At 49.4% G+C, this 24,650-nt stretch overlaps 1 protein-coding gene across 1 annotated transcript in view; it reads left to right on the plus strand.

Moving 5' to 3' along the window:
• Positions 1 to 24,650, plus strand: part of LOC117524348 (ETS translocation variant 5-like) — an 80,847-nt gene that overhangs the window by 30,661 nt on the left and 25,536 nt on the right. Inside the window, 6 exon segments of the mRNA XM_034186109.1 lie at positions 9,050 to 9,173; positions 9,603 to 9,667; positions 9,670 to 9,811; positions 9,912 to 10,234; positions 17,905 to 18,173; positions 18,285 to 18,386. Of these exon segments, the coding sequence (XP_034042000.1) occupies positions 9,050 to 9,173; positions 9,603 to 9,667; positions 9,670 to 9,811; positions 9,912 to 10,234; positions 17,905 to 18,173; positions 18,285 to 18,386 (1,025 nt within the window).

Consider the following 24,650-nt stretch of genomic DNA (forward strand, 5'->3'; position numbering starts at 1 on the left):
CTGGGTTCACGGCGTCTGGATTCACAGTGCCTGGGTTCACAGCGTCTGGATTCACAGTGCCTGGGTTCACGGCGTCTGAATTCACAGCGCCTGGATTCACGGCGTCTGAATTCACAGCGCCTGGGTTCACGGCGTCTGGATTCACAGTGCCTGGGTTCACAGCGTCTGGATTCACAGTGCCTGGGTTCACGGCGTCTGGATTCACGGCGCCTGGATTCACGGTGCCTGGATTCATGCTGCCAAAAATTCACGGTCCCTGGGTTCATGGTGCCTGGGTTCACTGTGCCTGGGTTCACGGTGTCTGGATTCACATTGCCTGGGTTCACGGCGTCTGGATTCACGGTGCCTGGATTCATGGTGCCAAAAATTCACGGTTCCTGGGTTCATGGTGCCTGGATTCACGGTGCCTGGATTCACAGTGCCTGGGTTCACGGTGTCTGGATTCACAGTGCCTGGGTTCACGGCGTCTGAATTCACAGTGCCTGGATTCACAGTGCCTGGGTTCACGGCATCTGGATTCACGGCGTCTGGATTCACGGCGTCTGGATTCATGGTGCCTGGGTTCACGGTGCCCGGGTTCACGGTGCCTGGATTCACGGTGCCCGGATTTATGGTGCCTGGGTTCACGGCGCCTGGGTTCACGGCGCCTGGGTTCACGGCGCCTGGGTTCACGGCGCCTGGGTTCACGGCGTCTGGATTCACAGTGCCTGGGTTCACGGCATCTGAATTCACAGCGCCTGGGTTCACGGTGCCTGGGTTCACGGCGTCTGGATTCACAGTGCCTGGGTTCACGGCGTCTGGATTCACAGTGCCTGGTTTCACGGCGTCTGGATTCACAGTGCCTGGGTTCACGGCGTCTGGATTCACAGTGCCTGGGTTCACGGCGTCTGGATTCACGGCGTCTGGATTCACGGCGCCTGGATTCACGGTGCCTGGATTCATGCTGCCAAAAATTCACGGTGCCTGGATTCACGGTGCCTGGGTTCACGGTGCCAAAAATTCACGGTCCCTGGGTTCACGGCGCCTGGGTTCACGGCGTCTGGATTCACAGTGCCTGGATTCATGGTGCCTGGGTTCACGGTGTCTGGATTCACAGTGCCTGGGTTCACGGCGTCTGAATTCACAGTGCCTGGGTTCACGGTGCCTGGGTTCACAGCATCTGGATTCACAGTGCCTGGGTTCACGGTGTCTGGATTCACGGTGTCTGCATTCACGGTGCCTGGATTCATGGTGCCAAAAATTCACGGTGCCTGGGTTCACGGTGCCTGGATTCACGGTGCCTGGGTTCACGGCTTCTGGATTCACAGTGCCTGGATTCACGGCTTCTGGATTCACAGTGCCTGGATTCACGGCGCCTGGGTTCACGGTGCCTGGATTCATGGTGCCAAACATTCATGGTGCCTGGGTTCACGGTGCCTGGGTTCACGGCGCCTGGGTTCACGGCGCCTGGGTTCACGGCGCCTGGGTTCACGGCGTCTGGATTCACAGTGCCTGGGTTCACGGCGTCTGAATTCACAGCGCCTGGGTTCACGGCGTCTGGATTCACAGCGCCTGTGTTCACAGCGTCTGGATTCACAGTGCCTGGGTTCACGGCATCTGGATTCACGGCGTCTGGATTCACGGCGCCTGGATTCACGGTGCCTGGATTCATGCTGCCAAAAATTCACGGTGCCTGGATTCACGGTGCCTGGGTTCACGGTGCCAAAAATTCATGGTCCCTGTGTTCACGGTGCCTGGGTTCACTGTGCCTGGGTTCACGGCGTCTGGATTCACATTGCCTGGGTTCACGGCGTCTGGATTCACGGTGCCTGGATTCATGGTGCCAAAAATTCACGGTCCCTGGGTTCATGGTGCCTGGATTCACGGTGCCTGGATTCACAGTGCCTGGGTTCACGGTGTCTGGTTTCACAGTGCCTGGGTTCACGGTGTCTGGTTTCACAGTGCCTGGGTTCACGGCGTCTGAATTCACAGTGCCTGGATTCACAGTGCCTGGGTTCACGGCATCTGGATTCATGGCGTCTGGATTCACGGCGTCTGGATTCACAGTGCCTGGGTTCACAGCGTCTGGATTCACAGTGCCTGGATTCACAGTGCCTGGGTTCACGGCGTCTGGATTCACGGCGCCTGGATTCATGGTGCCAAAAATTCACGGTGCCTGGGTTCACGGTGCCTGGATTCACGGTGCCTGGGTTCACGGCTTCTGGATTCACAGTGCCTGGATTCACGGCTTCTGGATTCACATTGCCTGGATTCACGGCATCTGGATTCACAGTGCCTGGGTTCACGGCGTCTGAATTCACAGCGCCTGGGTTCACGGTGCCTGGGTTCACGGCGTCTGGATTCACAGTGCCTGGGTTCACGGCGTCTGGATTCACAGTGCCTGGGTTCACGGCATCTGGATTCACAGTGCCTGGGTTCACGGCGTCTGAATTCACAGTGCCTGGGTTCACGGTGCCTGGGTTCACTGTGCCTGGGATCACGGCGTCTGGATTCACAGTGCCTGCTTCACGGTGTCTGGATTCACAGTGCCTGGGTTCACGGCGTCTGAATTCACAGTGCCTGGGTTCACGGTGCCTGGGTTCACTGTGCCTGGGATCACGGCGTCTGGATTCACAGTGCCTGGTTCACGGTGTCTGGATTCACAGTGCCTGGGTTCACGGCGTCTGAATTCACAGTGCCTGGGTTCACGGTGCCTGGATTCATGGTGCCAAAAATTCACGGTGCCTGGATTCACGGTGCCTGGGTTCACGGCTTCTGGATTCACAGTGCCTGGATTCACGGCGTCTGGATTCACAGTGCCTGGGTTCACGGTGCCTGGATTCACTGTGCCTGGGTTCACGGCGTCTGGATTCACAGTGCCTGGTTCACGGTGTCTGGATTCACAGTGCCTGGGTTCACAGCATCTGGATTTACAGTGCCTGGGTTCACGGTGTCTGGATTCACGGTGTCTGCATTCACGGTGCCTGGATTCATGGTGCCAAAAATTCACGGTGCCTGGGTTCACTGCTTCTGGATTCACGGTGCCTGGGTTCACAGCGCCTGGGTTCACGGCGCCTGGGTTCACGGCGCCTGGGTTCACGGCGCCTGGGTTCACGGCGCCTGGGTTCACGGCGTCTGAATTCACAGCGCCTGGGTTCACGGTGCCTGGGTTCACGGCGTCTGGATTCACAGTGCCTGGGTTCACGGCGTCTGGATTCACAGTGCCTGGGTTCACGGCGTCTGGATTCACAGTGCCTGGGTTCACGGCGTCTGGATTCACAGTGCCTGGATTCACAGTGCCTGGATTCACGGCGTCTGGATTCGCGGCGCCTGGATTCACGGTGCCTGGATTCATGCTGCCAGAAATTCACGGTGCCTGGATTCACGGTGCCTGGGTTCACGGTGCCAAAAATTCACGGTCCCTGGGTTCACGGCGCCTGGGTTCACGGCGTCTGGATTCACAGTGCCTGGATTCATGGTGCCTGGGTTCACGGTGTCTGGATTCACAGTGCCTGGGTTCACGGCGTCTGAATTCACAGTGCCTGGGTTCACGGTGCCTGGGTTCACAGCATCTGGATTCACAGTGCCTGGGTTCACGGTGTCTGGATTCACGGTGTCTGCATTCACGGTGCCTGGATTCATGGTGCCAAAAATTCACGGTGCCTGGGTTCATGGTGCCTGGATTCACGGTGCCTGGGTTCACGGCTTCTGGATTCACAGTGCCTGGATTCACGGCTTCTCGATTCACAGTGCCTGGATTCACGGCGCCTGGGTTCACGGTGCCTGGATTCATGGTGCCAAACATTCATGGTGCCTGGGTTCACGGTGCCTGGGTTCACGGTGCCTGGGTTCACGGCGCCTGGGTTCACGGCGCCTGGATTCACAGTGCCTGGGTTCACGGCGTCTGGATTCACAGTGCCTGGGTTCACGGCATCTGGATTCACGGCGCCTGGATTCACAGCGCCTGGATTCATTCTGCCAAAAATTCACGGTGCCTGGATTCACAGTGCCTGGGTTCACGGTGCCAAAAATTCATGGTCCCTGTGTTCACGGTGCCTGGGTTCACTGTGCCTGGGTTCATGGCGTCTGGATTCACATTACGTGGGTTCACGGCGTCTGGATTCACGGTGCCTGGATTCATGGTGCCAAAAATTCACGGTCCCTGGGTTCATGGTGCCTGGATTCACGGTGCCTGGATTCACAGTGCCTGGGTTCACGGTGTCTGGATTCACAGTGCCTCGGTTCACGGCGTCTGAATTCACAGTGCCTGGGTTCACGGTGCCTGGATTCATGGTGCCAAAAATTCATGGTGCCTGGGTTCACGGTGCCTGGATTCACGGTGCCTGGGTTCAAGGCGCCTGGGTTCACGGCGTCTGGATTCACAGTGCCTGGGTTCACGGCGTCTGAATTCACAGCTCCTGGGTTCACGGTGCCTGGGTTCACGGCGTCTGGATTCACGGTGCCTGGGTTCACGGCGTCTGGATTCACAGTGCCTGGGTTCACGGCATCTGGATTCACAGTGCCTGGGTTCACAGCGCCTGGGTTCACGGCGTCTGGATTCACGGCGTCTGAATTCATGGCATCTGGATTCACGGCGCCTGGATTCACGGCGCCTGGGTTCACGGTGCCAAAAATTCACGGTTCCTGAATTCACGGTGCCTGGATTCATGGTGCCAAAAATTCTCAGTCCCTGGGTTCACGGTGCCTGGGTTCACTGTGCCTGGGTTCACGGCGTCTGGATTCACAGTTCCTGGGTTCACGGCGTCTGGATTCACGGTGCCTGGATTCATGGTGCCAAAAATTCACGGTCCCTGGGTTCATGGTGCCTGGATTCACGGTGCCTGGATTCACAGTGCCTGGGTTCACGGTGTCTGGATTCACAGTGCCTGGGTTCACGGCGTCTGAATTCACAGTGCCTGGGTTCACGGTGCTTGGGTTCACAGCGTCTGGATTCACAGTGCCTGGGTTCACGGTGTCTGGATTCACGGTGTCTGCATTCACGGTGCCTGGATTCATGGTGCCAAAAATTCACGGTGCCTGGGTTCACGGTGCCTGGATTCATGGTGCCTGGGTTCACGGCTTCTGGATTCATGGTGCCTGGGTTCACAGCTTCTGGATTCACAGTGCCTGGATTCACGGCTTCTGGATTCACAGTGCCTGGATTCACGGCGTCTGGATTCACAGTGCCTGGATTCATGGTGCCAAAAATTCACGGTGCCTGGATTCACGGTGCCTGGGTTCACTGTGCCTGGGTTCACGGCGCCTGGGTTCACGGCGTCTGGATTCACAGTGCCTGGGTTCACGGCGTCTGAATTCACTTTTTGTCTTACAGACATAAAGACATGGATGACCTCTAATTTCCTGCTTTTAAACTCAGATAAAACTGAAGTTATTGTACTTGGCCCCACAAATCTTAGAAGCATGGTGTCTAACCAGATCGTTACTCTGGATGGCATTACCCTGATCTCTAGTAATACTGTGAGAAATCTTGGAGTTATTTTTGATCAGGATATGTCATTCAAAGCGCATATTAAACAAATATGTAGGACTGCCTTTTTGCATTTACGCAATATTTCTAAAATCAGAAAGGTCTTGTCTCAGTGATGCTGAAAAACTAATTCATGCATTTATTTCCTCTAGGCTGGACTATTGTAATTCATTATTATCAGGTTGTCCTAAAAGTTCCCTGAAAAGCCTTCAGTTAATTCCAAATGCTGCAGCTAGAGTACTGACGGGGACTAGAAGGAGAGAGCATATCTCACCCATATTGGCCTCTCTTCATTGGCTTCCTGTTAATTCTAGAATAGAATTTAAAATTCTTCTTCTTACTTATAAGGTTTTGAATAATCAGGTCCCATCTTATCTTAGGGACCTCATAGTACCATATCACCCCATTAGAGCGCTTCGCTCTCAGACTGCGGGCTTACTTGTGGTTCCTAGGGTTTGTAAGAGTAGAATGGGAGGCAGAGCCTTCAGCTTTCAGGCTCCTCTCCTGTGGAACCAGCTCCCAATTCAGATCAGGGAGACAGATGCCCTCTCTACTTTTAAGATTAGGCTTAAAACTTTCCTTTTCGCTAAGGCTTATAGTTAGGGCTGGATCGGGTGACCCTGGACCATCCCTTGGTTATGTTGCTTTAGACGTAGACTGTGGGGGGTTCCCATGATGCACTGTTTCTTTCTTTTTTTTGCTCCGTATGCATCACTCTGCATTTAATCATTAGTGATCGATCTCTGCCCCCCTTCTCGGCATGTCTTTTTCCTGGTTCTTTCCCTCAGCCCCAACCAGTCTCAGCAGAAGACTGCCCCTCCCTGAGCCTGGTTCTGCTGGATGTTTCTTCCTGTTAAAAGGAAGTTTTTCCTTCCCACTGTGGCCAAGTGCTTGCTCATAGGGGGACGTTTTGACCGTTGGGGTTTTTCATGGTTATTGTATGGCCTTGCCTTGCAATATGGAGCGCCTTGGGGCAACTGTTTGTTGTGATTTGGCGCTATATAAGAAAAAAGTTGATTGATTGATTGATTGACTTTGCCTGGGTTCACGGTGCCTGGGTTCACGGCGCCTGGGTTCACGGCGTCTGGATTCACAGTGCCTGGGTTCACGGCATCTGGATTCACAGTGCCTGGGTTCACAGCGTCTGGATTCGCAGTGCCTGGATTCACAGTGCCTGGGTTCACGGCGTCTGGATTCACGGCGTCTGGATTCACGGCGCCTGGATTCATGGTGCCAAAAATTCACGGTGCCTGGATTCACGGTGCCTGGGTTCACGGTGCCTGGATTCATGGTGCCAAAAATTCACGGTCCCTGATTTCACTGTGCCTGGGTTCACGGCGTCTGGATTCACAGTGCCTGGGTTCACGGCTTCTGGATTCACAGTGCCTGGATTCATGGCGTCTGGATTCACAGTGCCTGGGTTCACGGTGCCTGGATTCATGGTGCCAAAAATTCACGGTGCCTGGGTTCACGGTGCCTGGATTCACAGTGCCTGGATTCATGGTGCCTGGGTTCACGGTGCCTGGATTCACAGTGCCTGGATTCATGGTGCCTGGGTTCACGGTGTCTGGATTCACAGTGCCTGGGTTCACGGCGTCTGAATTCACAGTGCCTGGGTTCACGGTGCCTGGGTTCACAGCATCTGGATTCACAGTGCCTGGGTTCACGGTGTCTGGATTCACGGTGCCTGGATTCACGGTGTCTGCATTCACAGTGCCTGGGTTCACGGTGTCTGGATTCACGGTGCCTGGATTCACGGTGTCTGCATTCACAGTGCCTGGGTTCACGGTGTCTGCATTCACGGTGCCTGGATTCACGGTGCCAAAAATTCACGGTGCCTGGGTTCACAGTGCCTGGATTCACGGTGCCTGGGTTCACGGCGCCTGGATTCACCCTCTTTGGCTTTTACACATTTGAACTTGTTTCTGCCCATTTGAACATAAAAAAGGAATTCAGGTGTCTCCACATAAAAATTTCAAAACATTATGCTCCTGATGGGGTGGCACGGTGGCTTACTGGTTAGCACTGTTGCCTCACAGCAAGAAGGTCATGGGAACAATTCCCATCTGTGGAGTTTGTGTGGGTTTCCTCCCGGTGCTCCAGCTTCCTCTCACATCCAAAGACCTGCAGATTTTAGGTGGATTAGAAAGTTTAAATCGTCTGTATGTGGCAGACTGACGTCCTGTCCACGGTGAACCCACCTCACCCCATGTGATGGCTGGGATAGGCTCCAGCCCCTGTGACCCTCAGTTGGAGTGAGCAGATATAGAAAATGAATCCACCTTAAACTCAGATGGAAATCCAATCTCCACAATTTTACATAAATTAAATCAAAATATCAAATCCAAGATGATGAGTGAAGTCTGGATGGATGCATGAACATTTCCACGTCACTGACATCAGTTATGAAGAAGTACAAACAGTATAGTATTTTATGGTAAATCTGTTTCGAGTAGATGGCTCTAAAATACAGAGTGACCGCTGAAAGAGTAGACGAGTGAGGAAAGCCACCAAGACATGCATGACGGCCCTGAAGGAGTTCTCTGCCTCTGTAGCTGTGACTGCAGAAACTTACACAGTTTTGAATTTTGCATCACCAATTTTACAGCTTCATGATGAAGTGGTTTGTGGAAGGATTTTTTTTTTAAATAAGACTTGGAAGTTCAGATACAATTTGGCACATCACAAATGCGAGCCTGGATTTGACCTGTTCTGTTAAAAGAGAATTAATCTCTGCTCTGCTCCACTGTGAAGCTAAGAGTAGTCACACAAAATACTAAACTTCAACAGTTCCAACCACAGAAGCCTAGAATGTTTTCAGAGTTGTCTTGGTGGCTTCCCTCGGTGGTCTCAGTCTTGCATTGGTCTGTCAGATTTTGAGACTCGTCTCATCCACACAGGTTTACCATAGAATTCCATACTGTTTAATAATTTATCTACAGTCATATTCTGTGTACATGTATCCGTCCCCTGACTTGGCTAAAGAAAACTCGCTAAAATTGATCATTTCTGTGTGTCTCATTATTTATCCAGTGCATCATCTGGGCTTTGATATTTTAATTTATATCAAATTGTACAGATCTGATTTCAGTTTGAGTTTAAAGAGGATCATTTAATACAGAGAAGTCTGAATGACTGTGTTGGAAAGAACTTAATGTGTCGAAGCCCGAGGAGGACAATACTTGAGCTGGGCACCGTATGTGGACTCCTCCTCTTCAGCCAAACATCATCACTCTTTTCTCTCCTCGCTTCCCTTTTGACTTGAATCTTTGCTGCATCACATGAGCTCTGTATCTGATTTCACACTTCCTCAAATTCGGCCCGCTGCCAGGGAGGACTACAGTCTTGTGGACAGAACAGGTCAGCCTGTCAGAGACCTGCTCCACAGACCTTCGTCCACAGCAGGGTGCAGTGGGCTTCCTCCTCCCATCACTGTCTGAGTTTGACGTATTCCGAGGTGTAGGTTCTGGTTTTCTCGGTAGGGCTGGTCCGTTAAGTCCTCTCGTCAGTCCCGACGCTGCGCTTCACATTGACTTCAATCTGGACTCTGTCTCATGTCTGTGTCTGTCTCTTCCAATCCAGGGACTTTTCATGGTCCACCAGCAGCTGAAGTCAAGAGAGAGCAGAGTCCATCCAAACACGTTTCTACCTGTTACCAGAACAGGCGCCTCCTGGCCTACGGAGACAAATGCTTTTACAACTACAGGTAGGGGACACATGAGACCCGTTCACACACAGAGGCATGTTTACATGGGTACAGGTGGGTGACCCCGTGACACGGGTGCAGGCACCCTTTCAGGCATGAGCTGAAGCAACATCTGTTATTGTTCTGGATCCAGGCTTTCAGTGGCTTCCTGGACTCGGCCAGCTGAACTGCATTTGTATGATGTGGAAATGTTGAGTTTATGGAGACGTTCACTTACATCAGCAGTGACATTCATGTCTCTGGACAGAGAAAGATTTTCATACGGGAAAGTCAACACCACATGAACATCTGGACTGAGTTCGGCCACATTGTGTTGGTGCACAGAGACAGCAGAAAATTTGTCAGTGTCCAAATACTTCTGAACCTGACTGTTGGCTTCAAACAATGAAATGAGATGGAGCTTCAGATTAACTGTTGCCTTTTTCACAGAGCCTGTGACAGGAAGTCCACTCGCACATTCAAGCCCTTGAGTCGTCCCTCCATAACGGGCTCTCCTCGTTATCTACTGTGCTTCTCCAACAGCCCACAGGAAACACAGGCCTTCCCACCCAACAGGAGGTCTACGTCCTCAGTGTGCCGCTTATTGTGCCCTGTGCGCTGCTGAACCGGGATGCCAGCGACTTCGGCACGGAGCCCAGGTGAGCACAAGTCATTCCCAACCCACTGTGTTCTTTCAAAGCTCCAAGTGGTGGAAACCTTGTTGTGAGGCCTTTCTGTCATTGGTGTCTTTGTCTGTAGGTTCCACAGGCAGACGTCTGAGCCATGTCTACCTTTCCTCACGTCGTGTAACCTCAGACCCACACAGCTGGTACCTCAGGATCCCCTTGGCAGCAGCGACCATCTGCAGTGTGATGAACGGCTACCATGTCGTCGGCAGATATCCAAGCCCTTAGCAGCTCTGTCTCTGCAGAGATTCAAACAAGAACCTCGCGATCAACATCACTCTGAGCAGGGGGTCCCCACCATGGGCCCACTCTGTCCCCCTTCTGGCCATGCCTACCCAGCCACTTTCCACCCAGTGACCATTAAGCAGGAGCTGCGTGAGTTCTATGTTGATTCAGGTGAGTTTCTGTCCATGTTTGTGTGCTGCTGCACGCCGGTGTCACAGACTGAACGCGCCCCCCCCCCCCCCCCAAAAAATGGTCCGCCTGCGCCCACTGCACATACGTCATTTTGGAGCTCAGCAGCTCATCTGAGTCTGACTCTCTGAGTCTGACTCTCTTCACCCAAAGCGATCAAAGGGAATAATGTGATTATTAACCATCAGATGACAAAGTAAAACCTCTTAAATCATTCTGAAGTCAGTTTTAAGCAGAAATAAGGCCAAAATTGGTGAGTCGCTACTGACGCTTTGAAATGATGGATGCACAGTGAACGCATCAGCTAGCACCTCATGTAGCCGCGGCACCCTGATCGCTTCTCCTGTCTTTTATGATGAAATAATGTTGAATTTATGTGGAGACGATTGTTGTAGAAAAGCTTCAGATATCTGTCACTGAGACAGATGATGACTGGAGGCAGTTTGAAGCAGAAACAAGGTGATAATCAGTGAACCGCCGCTAATGACACATGCACAGTGAAGGCAGGGTGGACCAAGTTTTTTTTTTTTTTTTTTTTTTTTTAGGGCAGGCCGTTCGGTCTGCGACGCCAGCATCACACTGCAGCCCTGTCAGAGTCCGTATGTAGAGGATAACTGGCGGCGTGTGTTCTGGCCCCGTAGGGCAGCCAACGCCGCATTCTGTCTTCTAGCCCCATCACTCTGGGAGCATAGCCAGTGAAAGGTTAATCTGTGTCATTCCTCTGGAGTCACGTCAGTAAAGTAAAAGTGGTGCGCTAAGCCTCCAGTGCAAACTGTAAATGGGTCATCCAGCCAGGTGACCGTCTTCCCTGAGCCTCCTTGGAATAGAAGTCAGTCATGGGAGGTATAACGTGAGGCTGGATCCTGTACGGTGTCAGATACAGAGACACCATGCTGACAGCTGCTGTCCGTCTTCCAGCGGTGATGTAACAACAGATCCAATTAGCTTCTTTTGGCCCTGAAATTCACATGTTATCCAGGTCTAGTCTCTCCAGTTGGGGGAAGAGGTGATCTGCACGATCCTGAGGGGTGGTTTGACTGCAACAAACAGACACATTTTTTTATTCATCAGGAACATTTTCATTAAATGGTAGTGGGGGTTTGAGGGGGATTGTTCTGTCCAGGGGGTTCTTTTCCCCACAGAACAAGGACATGCCCCCCCACCACCACCACCCACTTCCTATTGTTTCTCACTGATGTCAGTCAACAAACAGAGGTTTTTTTGTTTTGTTTTGTTTTGTTTTTTTACTGAATCACTCAGTCCAACACCCAGCAGTTTTTAATTTCAATTCAGTTTATTTCATGTTTTCATTTTTTTCATTCATATAGCGTCAAATCACAACAAAGTTGCCTGAAGGTGCTTCACACATGTAAGGTCTAACCTTACCAACCTTCAAAGCAAGAACACAAGCGACAGTGGTAAGAAAAACTCCCTCTGAGGAAGAAACCTCAAGCAGACCAGACTAAAAGGGGTGACCCTCTGCTTGGGCCATGATACAGACATAAATTACAAAACAATTCACAAAACACATATACAGGAAATCAGAAAGACAAGAAATATTGTATAATTTGTCAGCATTAAACAACAAGAAAAACAGAAGAAATACTAAGGTGATCGCCAACCACTAGCCCTAAGCTTCACTAAAAGACCCAGAATTTAGATGAAGCTGAAGCCGTGGCACACTCCGTTTACTAATAAAATGAATTTAAAACAGTAAAAAGTATACAACCCCTGGCAAAAATGATGGAATCACCGGCCTCGGAGGATGTTCATTCAGTTGTTTAATTTTGTAGAAAAAAAGCAGATCACAGACATGACACAAAACTAAAGTCATTTCAAATGGCAACTTTCTGGCTTTAAGAAACACTATAAGAAATCAGGAAAAATAATTGTGGCAGTCAGTAACAGTTACTTTTTTAGACCAAGCAGAGGGAAAAAAAATATGGAATCACTCAATTCTGAGGAAAAAATGATGGAATCATGAAAAACAAAAGAATGCTCCAACACATCACTAGTATTTTGTTGCACCACCTCTGGCTTTTATAACAGCTTGCAGTCTCTGAGGCATGGACTTAATGAGTGACAAACAGTACTCTTCATCAATCTGGCTCCAACTTTCTCTGATTGCTGTTGCCAGATCAGCTTTGCAGGTTGGAGCCTTGTCATGGACCATTTTCTTCAACTTCCACCAAAGATTTTCAATTGGATTAAGATCCGGACTATTTGCAGGCCATGACATTGACCCTATGTGTCTTTTTGCAAGGAATGTTTTCACAGTTTTTGCTCGATGGCAAGATGCATTATCATCTTGAAAAATGATTTCATCATCCCCAAACATCCTTTCAATTGTCCAAAATATCAACATAAACTTGTGCATTTATTGATGATGTAATGACAGCCATCTCCCCAGTGCCTTTACCTGACATGCAGCCCCATATCATCAATGACTGTTGTATGGCTGGGGGGCCTGGCTGCCTTTTTGTTTCTGTCTTTTGTTTTTCCTTCCAGGTGGTTTGCATTTGGAACTGAGTGGCTGTGTTGCTGAGTTTATCAGGACCTCACCCTGATCACCTGAGGCTGATCACCTGCGGCTCATCAGGACTCACAGCTGTGGTGCATCTGCATGGATTGGAACATGGTGGCATTTAAGACTGGAGTGCACAGTGTGTATTTGCCAGAGACTCGACCTTGTGACCAGACGGGTGAGATCGTCGTCTCGGAAGCCATCTCATCATCAGTGGATGCAGAGAACGTCCAGGCTTGATGCACGGTCTGTGAAAGAGGAGGGGGTGAGGTCTCACGCTCGTCAGCACACTTCCTGAGGTACGTTAGATTTTGTGACTAACATTTATACAGTCAGTAAATGTGGTGTCCCTCACACCTTTTTATATTGAGCTGTATGTTAGTCATGTATCGGCTTCCACTGCAGTGGAGTTTTGTGAACTGGATGTTCCATGCCTGCAGGTTGGGAAGTTGATTAGTAATCAAGCCAGGAAGTGTTTGCTGTTTGTACACCTTTAAGTGTTCTCTCTGTGTGTAGAGTGTGGACTCACATAATGGTTCCTTCTTTCACAGACTCGGTTTGTTGCGGCCACCTGGGGGGTGTCGGCGGGGTCCTTGAGTCCGAACAGCTTCTGGCTCCGGACCGTTAGCGCTGCTGGGAGCGCACCACGCCAGACCGCACTTTGTTTTGTATTTTTATGTATCACTGTTATGTATTAAATTCAGTTAGCCTTTGTACCGTGCTCTGCTTATTTCATACTGGGTCCTTCAAACGCTGGTCGGTTCTCCGAGCTGCGTCCGACACATAACAAATGACTGTGGAAATTTACATGTTCTCTTCAGGCAGTCATCTTTATAAATCTCATTGGAACGGCACCAAACAAAAGTTCCAGCATCATCACCTTGCCCAGTGCAGATTCGAGATTCATCACTGAATATGACTTTCATCCAGTCATCCACAGTCCACGATTGCTTTTCCTTAGCCCGTTGTAACCTTGTTTTTTTCTGTTTAGGTGTTAATGATGGCTTTCGTTTAGCTTTTCTGTATGTAAATCCCATTTCCTTTATCAATCAATCAACTTTTTTCTTATATAGCGCCAAATCACAACAAACAGTTGCCCCAAGGCGCTCCACATTGTAAGGCAAGGCCATACAATAAATATGAAAAACCCCAACGGTCAAAACGACCCCCTATGAGCAAGCACTTGGCCACAGTGGGAAGGAAAAACTCCCTTTTAACAGGAAGAAACCTCCAGCAGAACCAGGCTCAGGGAGGGGCAGTCTTCTGCTGAGACTGGTTGGGGCTGAGGGAAAGAACCAGGAAAAAGACATGCCGAGAAGGGGGGCAGAGATCGATCACTAATGATTAAATGCAGAGTGATGCATACGGAGCAAAAAGAGAAAGAAACAGTGCATCATGGGAACCCCCCACAGTCTACGTCTAAAGCAACATAACCAAGGGATGGTCCAGGGTCACCCGATCCAGCCCTAACTATAAGCCTTAGCGAAAAGGAAAGTTTTAAGCCTAATCTTAAAAGTAGAGAGGGTATCTGTCTCCCTGATCTGAATTGGGAGCTGGTTCCACAGGAGAGGAGCCTGAAAGCTGAAGGCTCTGCCTCCCATTCTACTCTTACAAACCCTAGGAACCACAAGTAAGCCCGCAGTCTGAGAGCGAAGCGCTCTAATGGGGTAATATGGTACTACGAGGTCCCTAAGATAAGATGGGACCTGATTATTCAAAACCTTATAAGTAAGAAGAAGAATTTTAAATTCTATTCTAGAATTAACAGGAAGCCAATGAAGAGAGGCCAACACGGGTGAGATTTTCCGCCTTTAGGCGGTTTCTTACAGTTCGGTCACAGACGTTGACTCCAGTTTCCTCCCATTCATTCCTCATTTGTTTTGTTGTGCATTTTCGATTTTTGAGACATATTGCTTTAAGTTTTCTGTCTTGACGCTTTGATGTCTTCCTTGGTCTACCAGTATGTTTGCCTTTAACAACCTTCCCATGTTGTTTGTATTTGGTCCAGAGTTTAGACACAGCTGACTGTGAACAACCAACATCTTTTGCAACATTGCGTGATGATTTACCCTCTTTTAAGAGTTTGATAATCCTCTCCTTTGTTTCAATTGACATCTCTCGTGTTGGAGCCATGATTCATGTCAGTCCACTTGGTGCAACAGCTCTCCAAGGTGTGATCACTCCTTTTTAGATGCAGACTAACGAGCAGATCTGATTTGATGCAGGTGTTAGTTTTGGGGATGAAAATTTACAGGGTGATCCCATAATTTATTCCTCAGAATTGAGTGATTCCATATTTTTTTTTCCTCTCTGCTTGGTCTAAAAAAGTAACCGTTACTGACTGCCACAAATTTTTTTCCTGATTTCTTATAGTGTTTCTTAGAGCCAGAAAGTTGCCATTTGAAATGACTTTAGTTTTGTGTCATGTCTGTGATCTGCTTTTTTTCTACAAAATTAAACAACTGAATGAACATCCTCCGAGGCCGGTGATTCCATAATTATTGCCAGGGGTTGTAGAAACATACTATACCAGTATGCTAGCCATACAAAAAGGGAAAATAAGTGCATCTTAAGTCTGGACTTGAAAGAATCTGACTTTTTTTTGATGCAGGGAGATCATTCCACAGAACAGGGGCACGATAAGAGAAAGCTCTGTGACCCACAGACTTCTTATTCACCCTAGGGACACAAAGTAGTCCTGCACCCTGAGAACACAAAGCCCGGGTCGGTACGTAGGGTTTAATTAGGTCAGCTAGGTCGGGAGGTGCCAATCCGTGAACAATTTTATAGACTAGTAGCAGAACCTTAAAATCTGATCTCACTGGGACAGGAAGCCAGTGAAGAGACGCCAAAATGGGTGTAATGTTGTCGAACTTTCTGCTTCATGTCAAAAGTCTGGCAGCAGCATTTTGAACCAATTGGAGACCCCTAATACTGGACTGCAGTAAACCAGAAAATAGAACATTGCAGTAGTCCAATCTAGAACGCATGGATCAGGGTCTCAGCATCAGCCATAGACAGGATGGGATGACTCTTTGCTATATTTCGCAGGTGGAAGAAAGCAGTCTTTGTAATATCACTAATGTGGAGGTCAAAGGACAATGTAGGATCAAAAATTACCCCAAGGTTCCTCACTTTGTCAGTGTGATGTATGACACACAAGCCTAGGCTGAGCGTTAACTGGTCAAATTGATGCCGATGTCTCATTGGACCAAGCAGCATCAGTTCAGTCTTATCTGAGTTTAAAAGTAAGAAGTTGCTAGACATCTAGCTTCTCACTGATGCAAGGCAATCTTCTAAGGATTTTATGTGAATGAGATTACCAGCAGTTATCGGCATGTATAACTGGGTATCATCAGCATAGCAGTGAAAGGTAACCCCAAAATGCTGCAATATGTGCCTGAGGGGTGCTATATAATGGGAGAAAAGCAGGGGGCCTAAGACGGACCCCTGTGGAACCCCAAATTTTATGTCACTAAGGTTAGAGGTAGTGTTACTGTGCAAAACACAGTGAGAACGACTGGTCAGGTAAGACGTCAGCCATGCACGGGCAATCCCAGTAATCCCAAAATGATTTTCCAGCCTATCGAGTAGAATATGATGATCCACGGTATCAAACACAGCACTGAGATCTAACAGCAACAGAACCGTAGTGGTGTCTGAATCCATTGCAAGCAGAAGATCATTCACCATTTTAGTGAGAGCCGTCTCTGTGGAATGATATTTTTTAAACGCAGACTGCAGTGGCTCAAAAAGATTATTCTCAGTAAGATAGTCCATGAGCTGCTGTAAAATCACCTTTCCCAGAGTTAGGGTTAGCAGATGGGAGTGGAAGTGATCAGTGGGCTCAAAGAACTCACATCAGGGGAGAAAACTGGTTCGCAGTGGCGAGTGTGATCGGGGTACCGCAACCGGGCACCAAGCCCTACGTGACTACCTCCACCTAACCACAATCCGAAAGCCGTCCTCCACAGCGGCATTTCTAGGCTGATACTAATGGGCACGCTAACCAGCCCAACACTAACCTCATCTGAAGTGCCCATAGCATCTATTTCCACTGAGCTAAGAAGCTGTTCTAGGTTACAGACACGACCCTACCTGCCAGCATCACGCAGGATTTATGAAAAGTGTAAAGTAGTGTACTTTGTGCAGCAGAAAATTCAAAAGTATAGCCAAGCTAGCACGAGCTAACCACTAACAAATATGCTAACCACTCCTAAAGTTCACAGAGGAGTAATAAAGTGAGCTAAAATTCACAGCAGTTACACTGAAAAACTAATGGAAATATTAGACTGGTAGAGACAGTAATGAAAGAAATGGGGGGGGGGGGGTTGATCTAGTTAGCGAAAGCTAACTGCTAGTGACAGGTAACTGCTCACGATTCACAACAGGAGGACTGTAGTTAAATAAGATTTACTGTAGATGCACTTAAACACCAAAAGAAGTGTTAACCAGAAATAAAAGAAACAAATGGGGGAGGTGATGGTCTAGTGGTTAAGGTGTTGGGCTTGAGACCAGAAGATCCTGGGTTCAAATCCCAGGCTGACTGGAAAATCACTAAGGGCCCTTGGGCAAGGCCTTTAATCCCCTATTGCTCCCAGTGTGTATGTAGTGAGCGCCTTATGGCAGCACCTTGACATCGGGGTGAATGTGAATGTATATAAATGCAGTCCATTCAAATACAACCGTGTAGAGCAGGGGTGCCCAAGTTTGGGCCTCAAGATCTACCTTCCTGACACTCTTAGTTGTCTCCCTGCTCCAACACACCTGAATCCAATGAAAGACTCGTTAGCAGGCTTTTAATGAGCCTTTCATTGGATTCAGGTGTGTTGGAGCAGGGAGACAACTAAGAGTGTCAGGAAGGTAGATCTTGAGGACTGAACTTGGGCACCCCGGTATAGAGATAAGAAGAGCGTCACAACAGCAAACAGTCCGTCGGAAGCAAGTTGCCAGATGTTGCAAGCTAATAAAAATGTTTTTATAATAAAAATGTTTTTTTATTAGCCATAAATACTGAAGAAACCATTCCTGCATCCACCCCTGGATCTACATCAGTTTCAGAATTTAGCAGGGCCTTTGTTGGCCCACGTTCCACTCCTTTACTAGCTGCTCCTCCTGACCCTCATAGGTAGTTACAGGCTGTTTGGTGTGCTGAGGATGCAGGTGTTCCTCCTCCTGCTGTTGGCAGGGTGGAGCACAGTGCAGATTTCCATCTTCTTCCATCCACAGGCAGTCAAACAGGAGCTGACGGGCCTCCGTGAGGCGCTGCCGTACCAGCGGCATGGTTCCCTGCAGCTGTGGCAGTTCCTGGTGAGTCTGCTGGATAATCCAGGCAACAGGACCTTCATCGCCTGGACTGGTTGTAGTATGGAGTTCAAGCTGATCGAGCCAGAGGAGGTGAGAGCCTGCGTTATTTTTATTTATGTATTTTTCATTCTTCTTCACATGCACAAGAAAAGTTGTTCATTAACAGCTGGTGTGTGTGCGTGTGCGTAATCGTGCTGTCAGGTGGCTCGGCGCTGGGGCGTCCAGAAGAACAGACCGGCCATGAACTGCGACAAGCTGAGCCGCTCTCTGCGCTACTACTATGAGAAAGGCATCATGAAGAAGGTACCGGCTCTCTGTTCCTTTGTGACATCACTGACAGGTATCCCAGCAGCAGCACGAGGCAGAACACGTGTTTGACTCCAGCCGTGAGCACCGGCAGCCCGAGGTCTCCGCACGTGGCCAGAGGTCCTGCACCGTTTCTATGTCTTGTTCATATTTTAAAGCTGCAGAGCTTTGATTTGTTCCTATAAAGTACTTTTTTTCTGTTCTGTCACAATTTCAGTTCAATTCAATTTCAGTTTATTTTCATTTATATAGCGCCAAATCACAACAGAGTTGCCTCAAAGTGCTTCACACAGGTAAGGTCTAACCTTACCAACCCCCAGAGCAACAGTGGTAAGGAAAAACTCCCTCTGAGGAAGAAACCTCAAGCAGACCAGACTCAAAGGGGCGACCCTCTGCTTGGGCCATGATACAGACATAAATTACAGAACAATTCACAGAACAATTCACGGACGAATATACAAGAAATGCTGTTGGTGCACAGGACAGGAGGATTGCCAACACAAATACCACACCCATCTCTGGATGGAGCTGCACCTTAAACAGAGAGAAAAAACAGAATCAGGCATCAGAAAGACAAAAAATACTATATAATTTGTTAGCATGAAACAACAAGAAAAACAGAGAAATACTAAGGTGATCGCTGGCCGCTAGCCCTAAGCTTCACTAAAAGACCCAGAATTTAGGTAAAGTTGAGGCCGCAGTCCGCTCATAAATGAATTAAAAGAGTAAAAAGCGTAAAACAATACTGTACCAGTATGCTAGCCATATGAAAGGGAAAATAAGTGCGTCTTAAGTCTGGACTTGATCTCCACAGAATCTGACTGTTTTATTGACGCAGGGAGATCATTCCACAGAACAGGGGGAGGTGATGGTCTAGTGGTTAAGGTGTTGGGCTTGAGTCCAGAAGATCATGGGTTCAAATCCCCACCTCACTGGAAAATCACTAAGGGCCCTTGGGCAAGGCCTTTAACCCCCTATTGCTCCCAGTGTGTAGTGAGCGCCTTGTATGGCAGCACCCTGACATCGGGGTGAATGTGAGGCATAATTGTAAAGCGCTTTGAGCGTCTGATGCAGATGGAAAAGCGCTATATAAATGCAGTCCATTTACCATTTACCATTTAACAGGGGCACGATAAGAGAAAGCTCTGTGACCCGCAGACTTCTTATTCACCTTAGGGACACAAAGTAGTCCTGCACCCTGAGAACGTAAAGCCCGGGCCGGTACGTAAGGTTTAATTAGGTCAGCAAGGTAGGGAGGTGCCAGTCCATGAATAATTTTATAGGTTAGTAGCAGAACCTTAAAATCTGATCTCACTGGGACAGGAAGCCAGTGAAGAGACGCCAAAAAGGTGTGCAATGTGGTCGAACTTTCTGCTTCGTGTTAAAAGTCTGGCTGCAGCATTTTGAACCAGTTGGAGACCCCTAATGCCAGACTGCGGTAAAACAGAAAATAGAACATTGCAGTAGTCCAATCTAGAAGAGATAAACGCATGGATCAGGGTCTCAGCATCAGCCATAGACAGGATGGGACGAATCTTCGCTATATTTTGTAGGTGGAAGAAAGCAGTCCTCGTAATATTTCTAATATGGAGGCCAAAGGACAACGAAGGATCAAAAATTACCCCAAGGTTCCTCACTTTGTCAGTGTGATGTATGACACATGAGCCTAGGCTGAGCGTTAAATGGTCAAATTGATGCCGATGTCTCACTGGACCAAGAACCATTATTTCAGTCTTATCTGAGTTTAAAAGTAGGAAGTTTCTCGACATCCAGCTTCTCACTGCTGCAAGGCAATCTTCTAAGGATTTTATGTGAACGAGATTACCAGCAGTTATCGGCATGTATAACTGAGTATCATCTGTATAGCAGTGAAAGGTAATCCCAAAACGCCACAATATGTGCCCAAGGGGTGCTATATAAAGAGAGAAAAGCAGGGGGCCTAAGACAGACCCGTGTGGAACCCCAAATTTCATGTCACTAAAGTTAGAGGTAGTGTTACTGTACAAAACACAGTGAGAACGACTGGTCAGTGACGTCAACCATGCAAGGGCACTCCCAGTAATCCCAAAATGATTTTCCAGCCTATCAAGTAGAATATGCTGATCCACTGTATCAAATGCAGCACTGAGATCTAACAGCAACAGAACCGCAGTGGTGTCCGAATCCATTGTAAGCAGACGATCATTCACCACTTTAGTGAGAGCCGTCTCTGTGGAATGATATTTTCTAAAAGCAGACTGCAGTGGCTCAAAGAGATTATTCTCAGTAAGATAGTCTACGAGCTGCCGTGACACCACTTTTTCCAGAATTTTAGAGAAAAATGATAGATTTGATATCGGCCAATAGTTTGTCAATACACTAGGGTCAAGATTAGGTTTTTTAAGTAATGGTTTAATCACTGCAGATTTGAAATATTTAGGAACAGATCCAGAAGTTAAAGAAAGATTAATAATTTCCAGCACAGTCGGCCCAAGAGTGGACCACAGGTCCGTAAACAGTTTTGTTGGTATAGGATCAAATGAACAGGTTGTGCTTTTTGTTGACGTTGCTAGTTTTGTCAGCATGTCTAGTGAGATACTATCAAATTCTGTAAATCTAGCTAATACCTCAGTAGTGGCGCCCGCATCAATAGCAGGGTGTAGTGGCTGGGTTAAGGCATGCCGGGATATGTTTAACCTAATGTCTTCTATTTTCTTCCCAAAGTAATCCAGGAAATCTTGTGCTATAAAAGGAGAGTGAATGTTGGGAAAGTGAATGCACGGACCCACATCAGAGGGCGTAAATGAGCGGTCAGTAGGAGTTCCAATAAATAACAATTTATTGTGCAAACAGGTTACGAATATGCTGAGTGCAATTAATAACAAAAATGGTGACACGTGGGCAGGCCCGAGGGTAGGAGACGCCTATCCAGAGAAGAGCCGGAACCCATGAAGTTCCACCGCCAGCCGGAGGCCTGCAATACACCAGAGCTGCCAAGTCCTGGTACCCCCAGGTGGCCACCGCTTGAGGCTGTTGGACCGGTACTGCTGGCAGGAGCAAAAACAGATTAGGTCGGTGTGTGTACACCCAGCAAACAGTCAGCAAAACTCAGTAATCCTCCTGAAGGAATAAATCCAAATACTCCCAGAGTGCAGAGGAAAACTGGAGAAAGTGCAGTGTCAATGGTTATACTCAGTAAGTCAGAAGTGAAGAGTGGAGACACCAACTCCTCCAAACTTCCCACAAACTTGACTACAAGCTGCAAGTATAAGTCACAACTGCAAAGACTTCAGTAACAATGAATGTGCGTACGGCACAGAACGGCTGAGTAGGTTTACCTGTGTGTAAGCTGATGACTCGGCAGAGTTATGGTGTCTACTCCACGCTCTTATGGAGTCATGATGAGGTGATGCATGACAGCTGATGACAGTCTAACGGTGTGCACCTGGTAGTACCAACAAGGGCCAACAGGCCAGTGCGCCCTCCCGAGGCCAAAAGGTGCCAGCATGGCAGGCCATCTGGTGGTGGGCCAGCAGTACCTCCTCTTCAGTGGCCCACACAACAGGACCCCCTCCTCAACGGGTGCCTCCTGCCGCCCGCCCCGGCTTATCTGGGTGCTCCTGGTAGAAATCCGCCAGGAGGGCGGGATCCAAAATGAAGCTCCTCTTCACCCAGGAGCGTTCTTCAGAGCCATACCCCTCCCAATCTACCAGATATTGATACCCCCAGCCCCTCCGACGAACATCGAGGAGTTTCTTGATGGTCCAGGCTGGTTCTCCATTGATGATCCGGGCAGGAGGTGGCGCCGGTCCAGGGGTGCAGAGGTCTGATGTGTGGTGTGGTTTTATCCGGGACACATGAAAAACAGGGTGGATACGTAGCGATGCCGGGAGTTGCAGTTTTACTGCGGCAGGGCTGATCACCTTGACTATCTTAAATGGTCCAATGAAACGGTCAGTTAGTTTTGGTGAATCCGTCTGCAGAGGTATGTTCTTTGTGGACAGCCAAACCTCCTGCCCGGGCTGGTAAGTTGGGGCCGGGGCACGTCGGTGGTCCGCATGGTCCTTCGCCCGTGTCCGGGCCTTCAGGAGAGCAGAACGGGCTTTCTTCTACACCCGACGGCTTCTCCTGAGGTGGGCCTGGACCGAGGTCACCTCGACCTCTCCCTCAACTGCCGGAAACAACGGGGGTTGATACCCCAAGCAGACCTCGAACGGGGAGAGGCCAGTAGATGACGACACCTGGCTGTTATGTGCGTACTAGATCCAGGCCAGGTGTTGACTCCAGGCCGTCGGGTGCGCAGAAGTGATGCATCTCAAGGCCTGCTCCAAGTCCTGGTTAGCCCGCTCTGCTTGACCGTTAGTTTGTGGGTGGTACCCGGACGACAGGCTCACTGTGGCCCCCAGCTCCTTACAGAAACTCTTCCAGACCTGCGAGGAGAACTGAGGACCATGGTCTGATACGATGTCCGTGGGGATACCATGCAGACGCACGACGTGGTAGACCAGGAGGTCTGCAGTCTCCTGGGCAGTCAGGAGCTTCGGGAGGGCCACGAATTGGGCCGCCTTCAAGAAGCAGTCCACTATCATCAGGACGACTGTCTTCCCCTGGGAGGCAGGGAGACCCGTGACGAAGTCCACTCCAATGTGGGACCAGGGCGACGAGGCACAGGCAACGGCTGGAGGAGCCCCCTCTCCGGCTGGTGGGAAGCCTTGCCCCTGGCGCAGGTGGTGTATGCCCTGATGTAGTCCTGGGTGTCAGCTTCAGCTTCAACAAAAAACAATGACCACCAGGCTTGCCTGGGGTTCAGCCGCTTAGCGGTCTGGATATATTCCAGGTTCCGGTGGTCAGTGAGAACCACAAATGGGACCACAGCTCCCTCCAACAGATGTCTCCACTCCTCAAGGGCCTCTTTCACAGCCAGGAGTTCCTGATTGCCAAGTTTGGCGGGGGTTAACCTGCGGGAGAAGTAAGCACAAGGGTGGAGAACACTGTCAGCCTCCCTGCTCTGGGACAGCACGGCTCCTATCCCTGAGTCAGAGGCATCCACTTCATCAATAAACTGGTGGCTAGGATCGGGCTGCACCAGAATTGAAAACCGGTGTTTCAACTCCCTTAACGCGGCTTTGCACCGATCCGACGAGGTGAAGGGGACTTTGGTGGAGGTCAGGGCTGTAAGGGGGCTAACTACCTCACTATAGCCCTTAATGAACCTCCTGTAAAAATTGGGGAACCCTTGGAACTGTTGCAGCTTCCTACGATTTACCGGTTGGGGCCAATCTCTCACCGCAGCTACCTTAGCCGGATCGGGTGCGACGGAGTTGGAGGAGATAATGAACCCCAAGAAGGACAAAGAGGTGCGGTGGAACTCGCACTTCTCGGCCTTCACAAACAGCCGGTTCTCCAATAACCGCTGAAGGACCTGACGGACATGCTTAACATGAGTCTCAGAGTCCTGGGAGAAAATGAGGATATCGTCTAGATATACGAAGATGAATCGGTGCAGGAAATCCCGCAAAATGTCGTTAACCAAAGCCTGAAATGTCGCGGGGGCGTTGGTGAGGCCGAACAGCATGACCAGGTACTCAAAGTGCCCTAAGGGGGTGTTAAATGCCGTCTTCCATTCGTCTCCCTTCCGTATCCGAACCAGATGGTAAGCATTCCTAAGATCCAGTTTTGTGAAAATTTTGGCTCCATGCAGGGGCGTGAACACTGAATCCAATAGAGGTAACGGGTATCGGTTGCAAACCATGATCTCGTTCAGCCCTCTATAATCAATGCATGGATGGAGACCGCCGTCCTTCTTGCCCACAAAAAAGAAACCTGCACCTAACGGGGATGAAGAATTTCGGATTAGCCCGGCAGCTAATGAGTCCTGGATGTAGGTCTCCATTGATTCACTCTCAGGACGTGAGAGGTTGTACATTCTGCTGGACGGATACTCAGCGCCTGGAACCAAATCAATGGCACAGTCATACTGTCGATGCGGGGGCAGGGTGAGTGCCAGATCCTTGCTGAAGACGTCAGCAAGGTCATGATACTCAGCCAGCACCTCCGTGAGATTGGGAGGGACTCTGACCTTCTATTTAACTTCATCACCAGGTGGCACCGAGGATCTTAAACACTCCCAGTGGCAGGTTTTGCTCCATTGAGCCACAACACCAAACGGCCAGTCAATCCGGGGATTGTGCTTTACCATCCATGGAAAGCCCAAAATTATCCTGGAGGTAGAAGGTGTTACAAAGAACACAATCTCCTCCCTGTGATTCCCAGAGACAACCA

Source organism: Thalassophryne amazonica, chromosome 14 (genome assembly GCF_902500255.1).
Source record: "Thalassophryne amazonica chromosome 14, fThaAma1.1, whole genome shotgun sequence".
Classification (NCBI taxonomy): Eukaryota; Metazoa; Chordata; class Actinopteri; order Batrachoidiformes; family Batrachoididae; genus Thalassophryne; species Thalassophryne amazonica.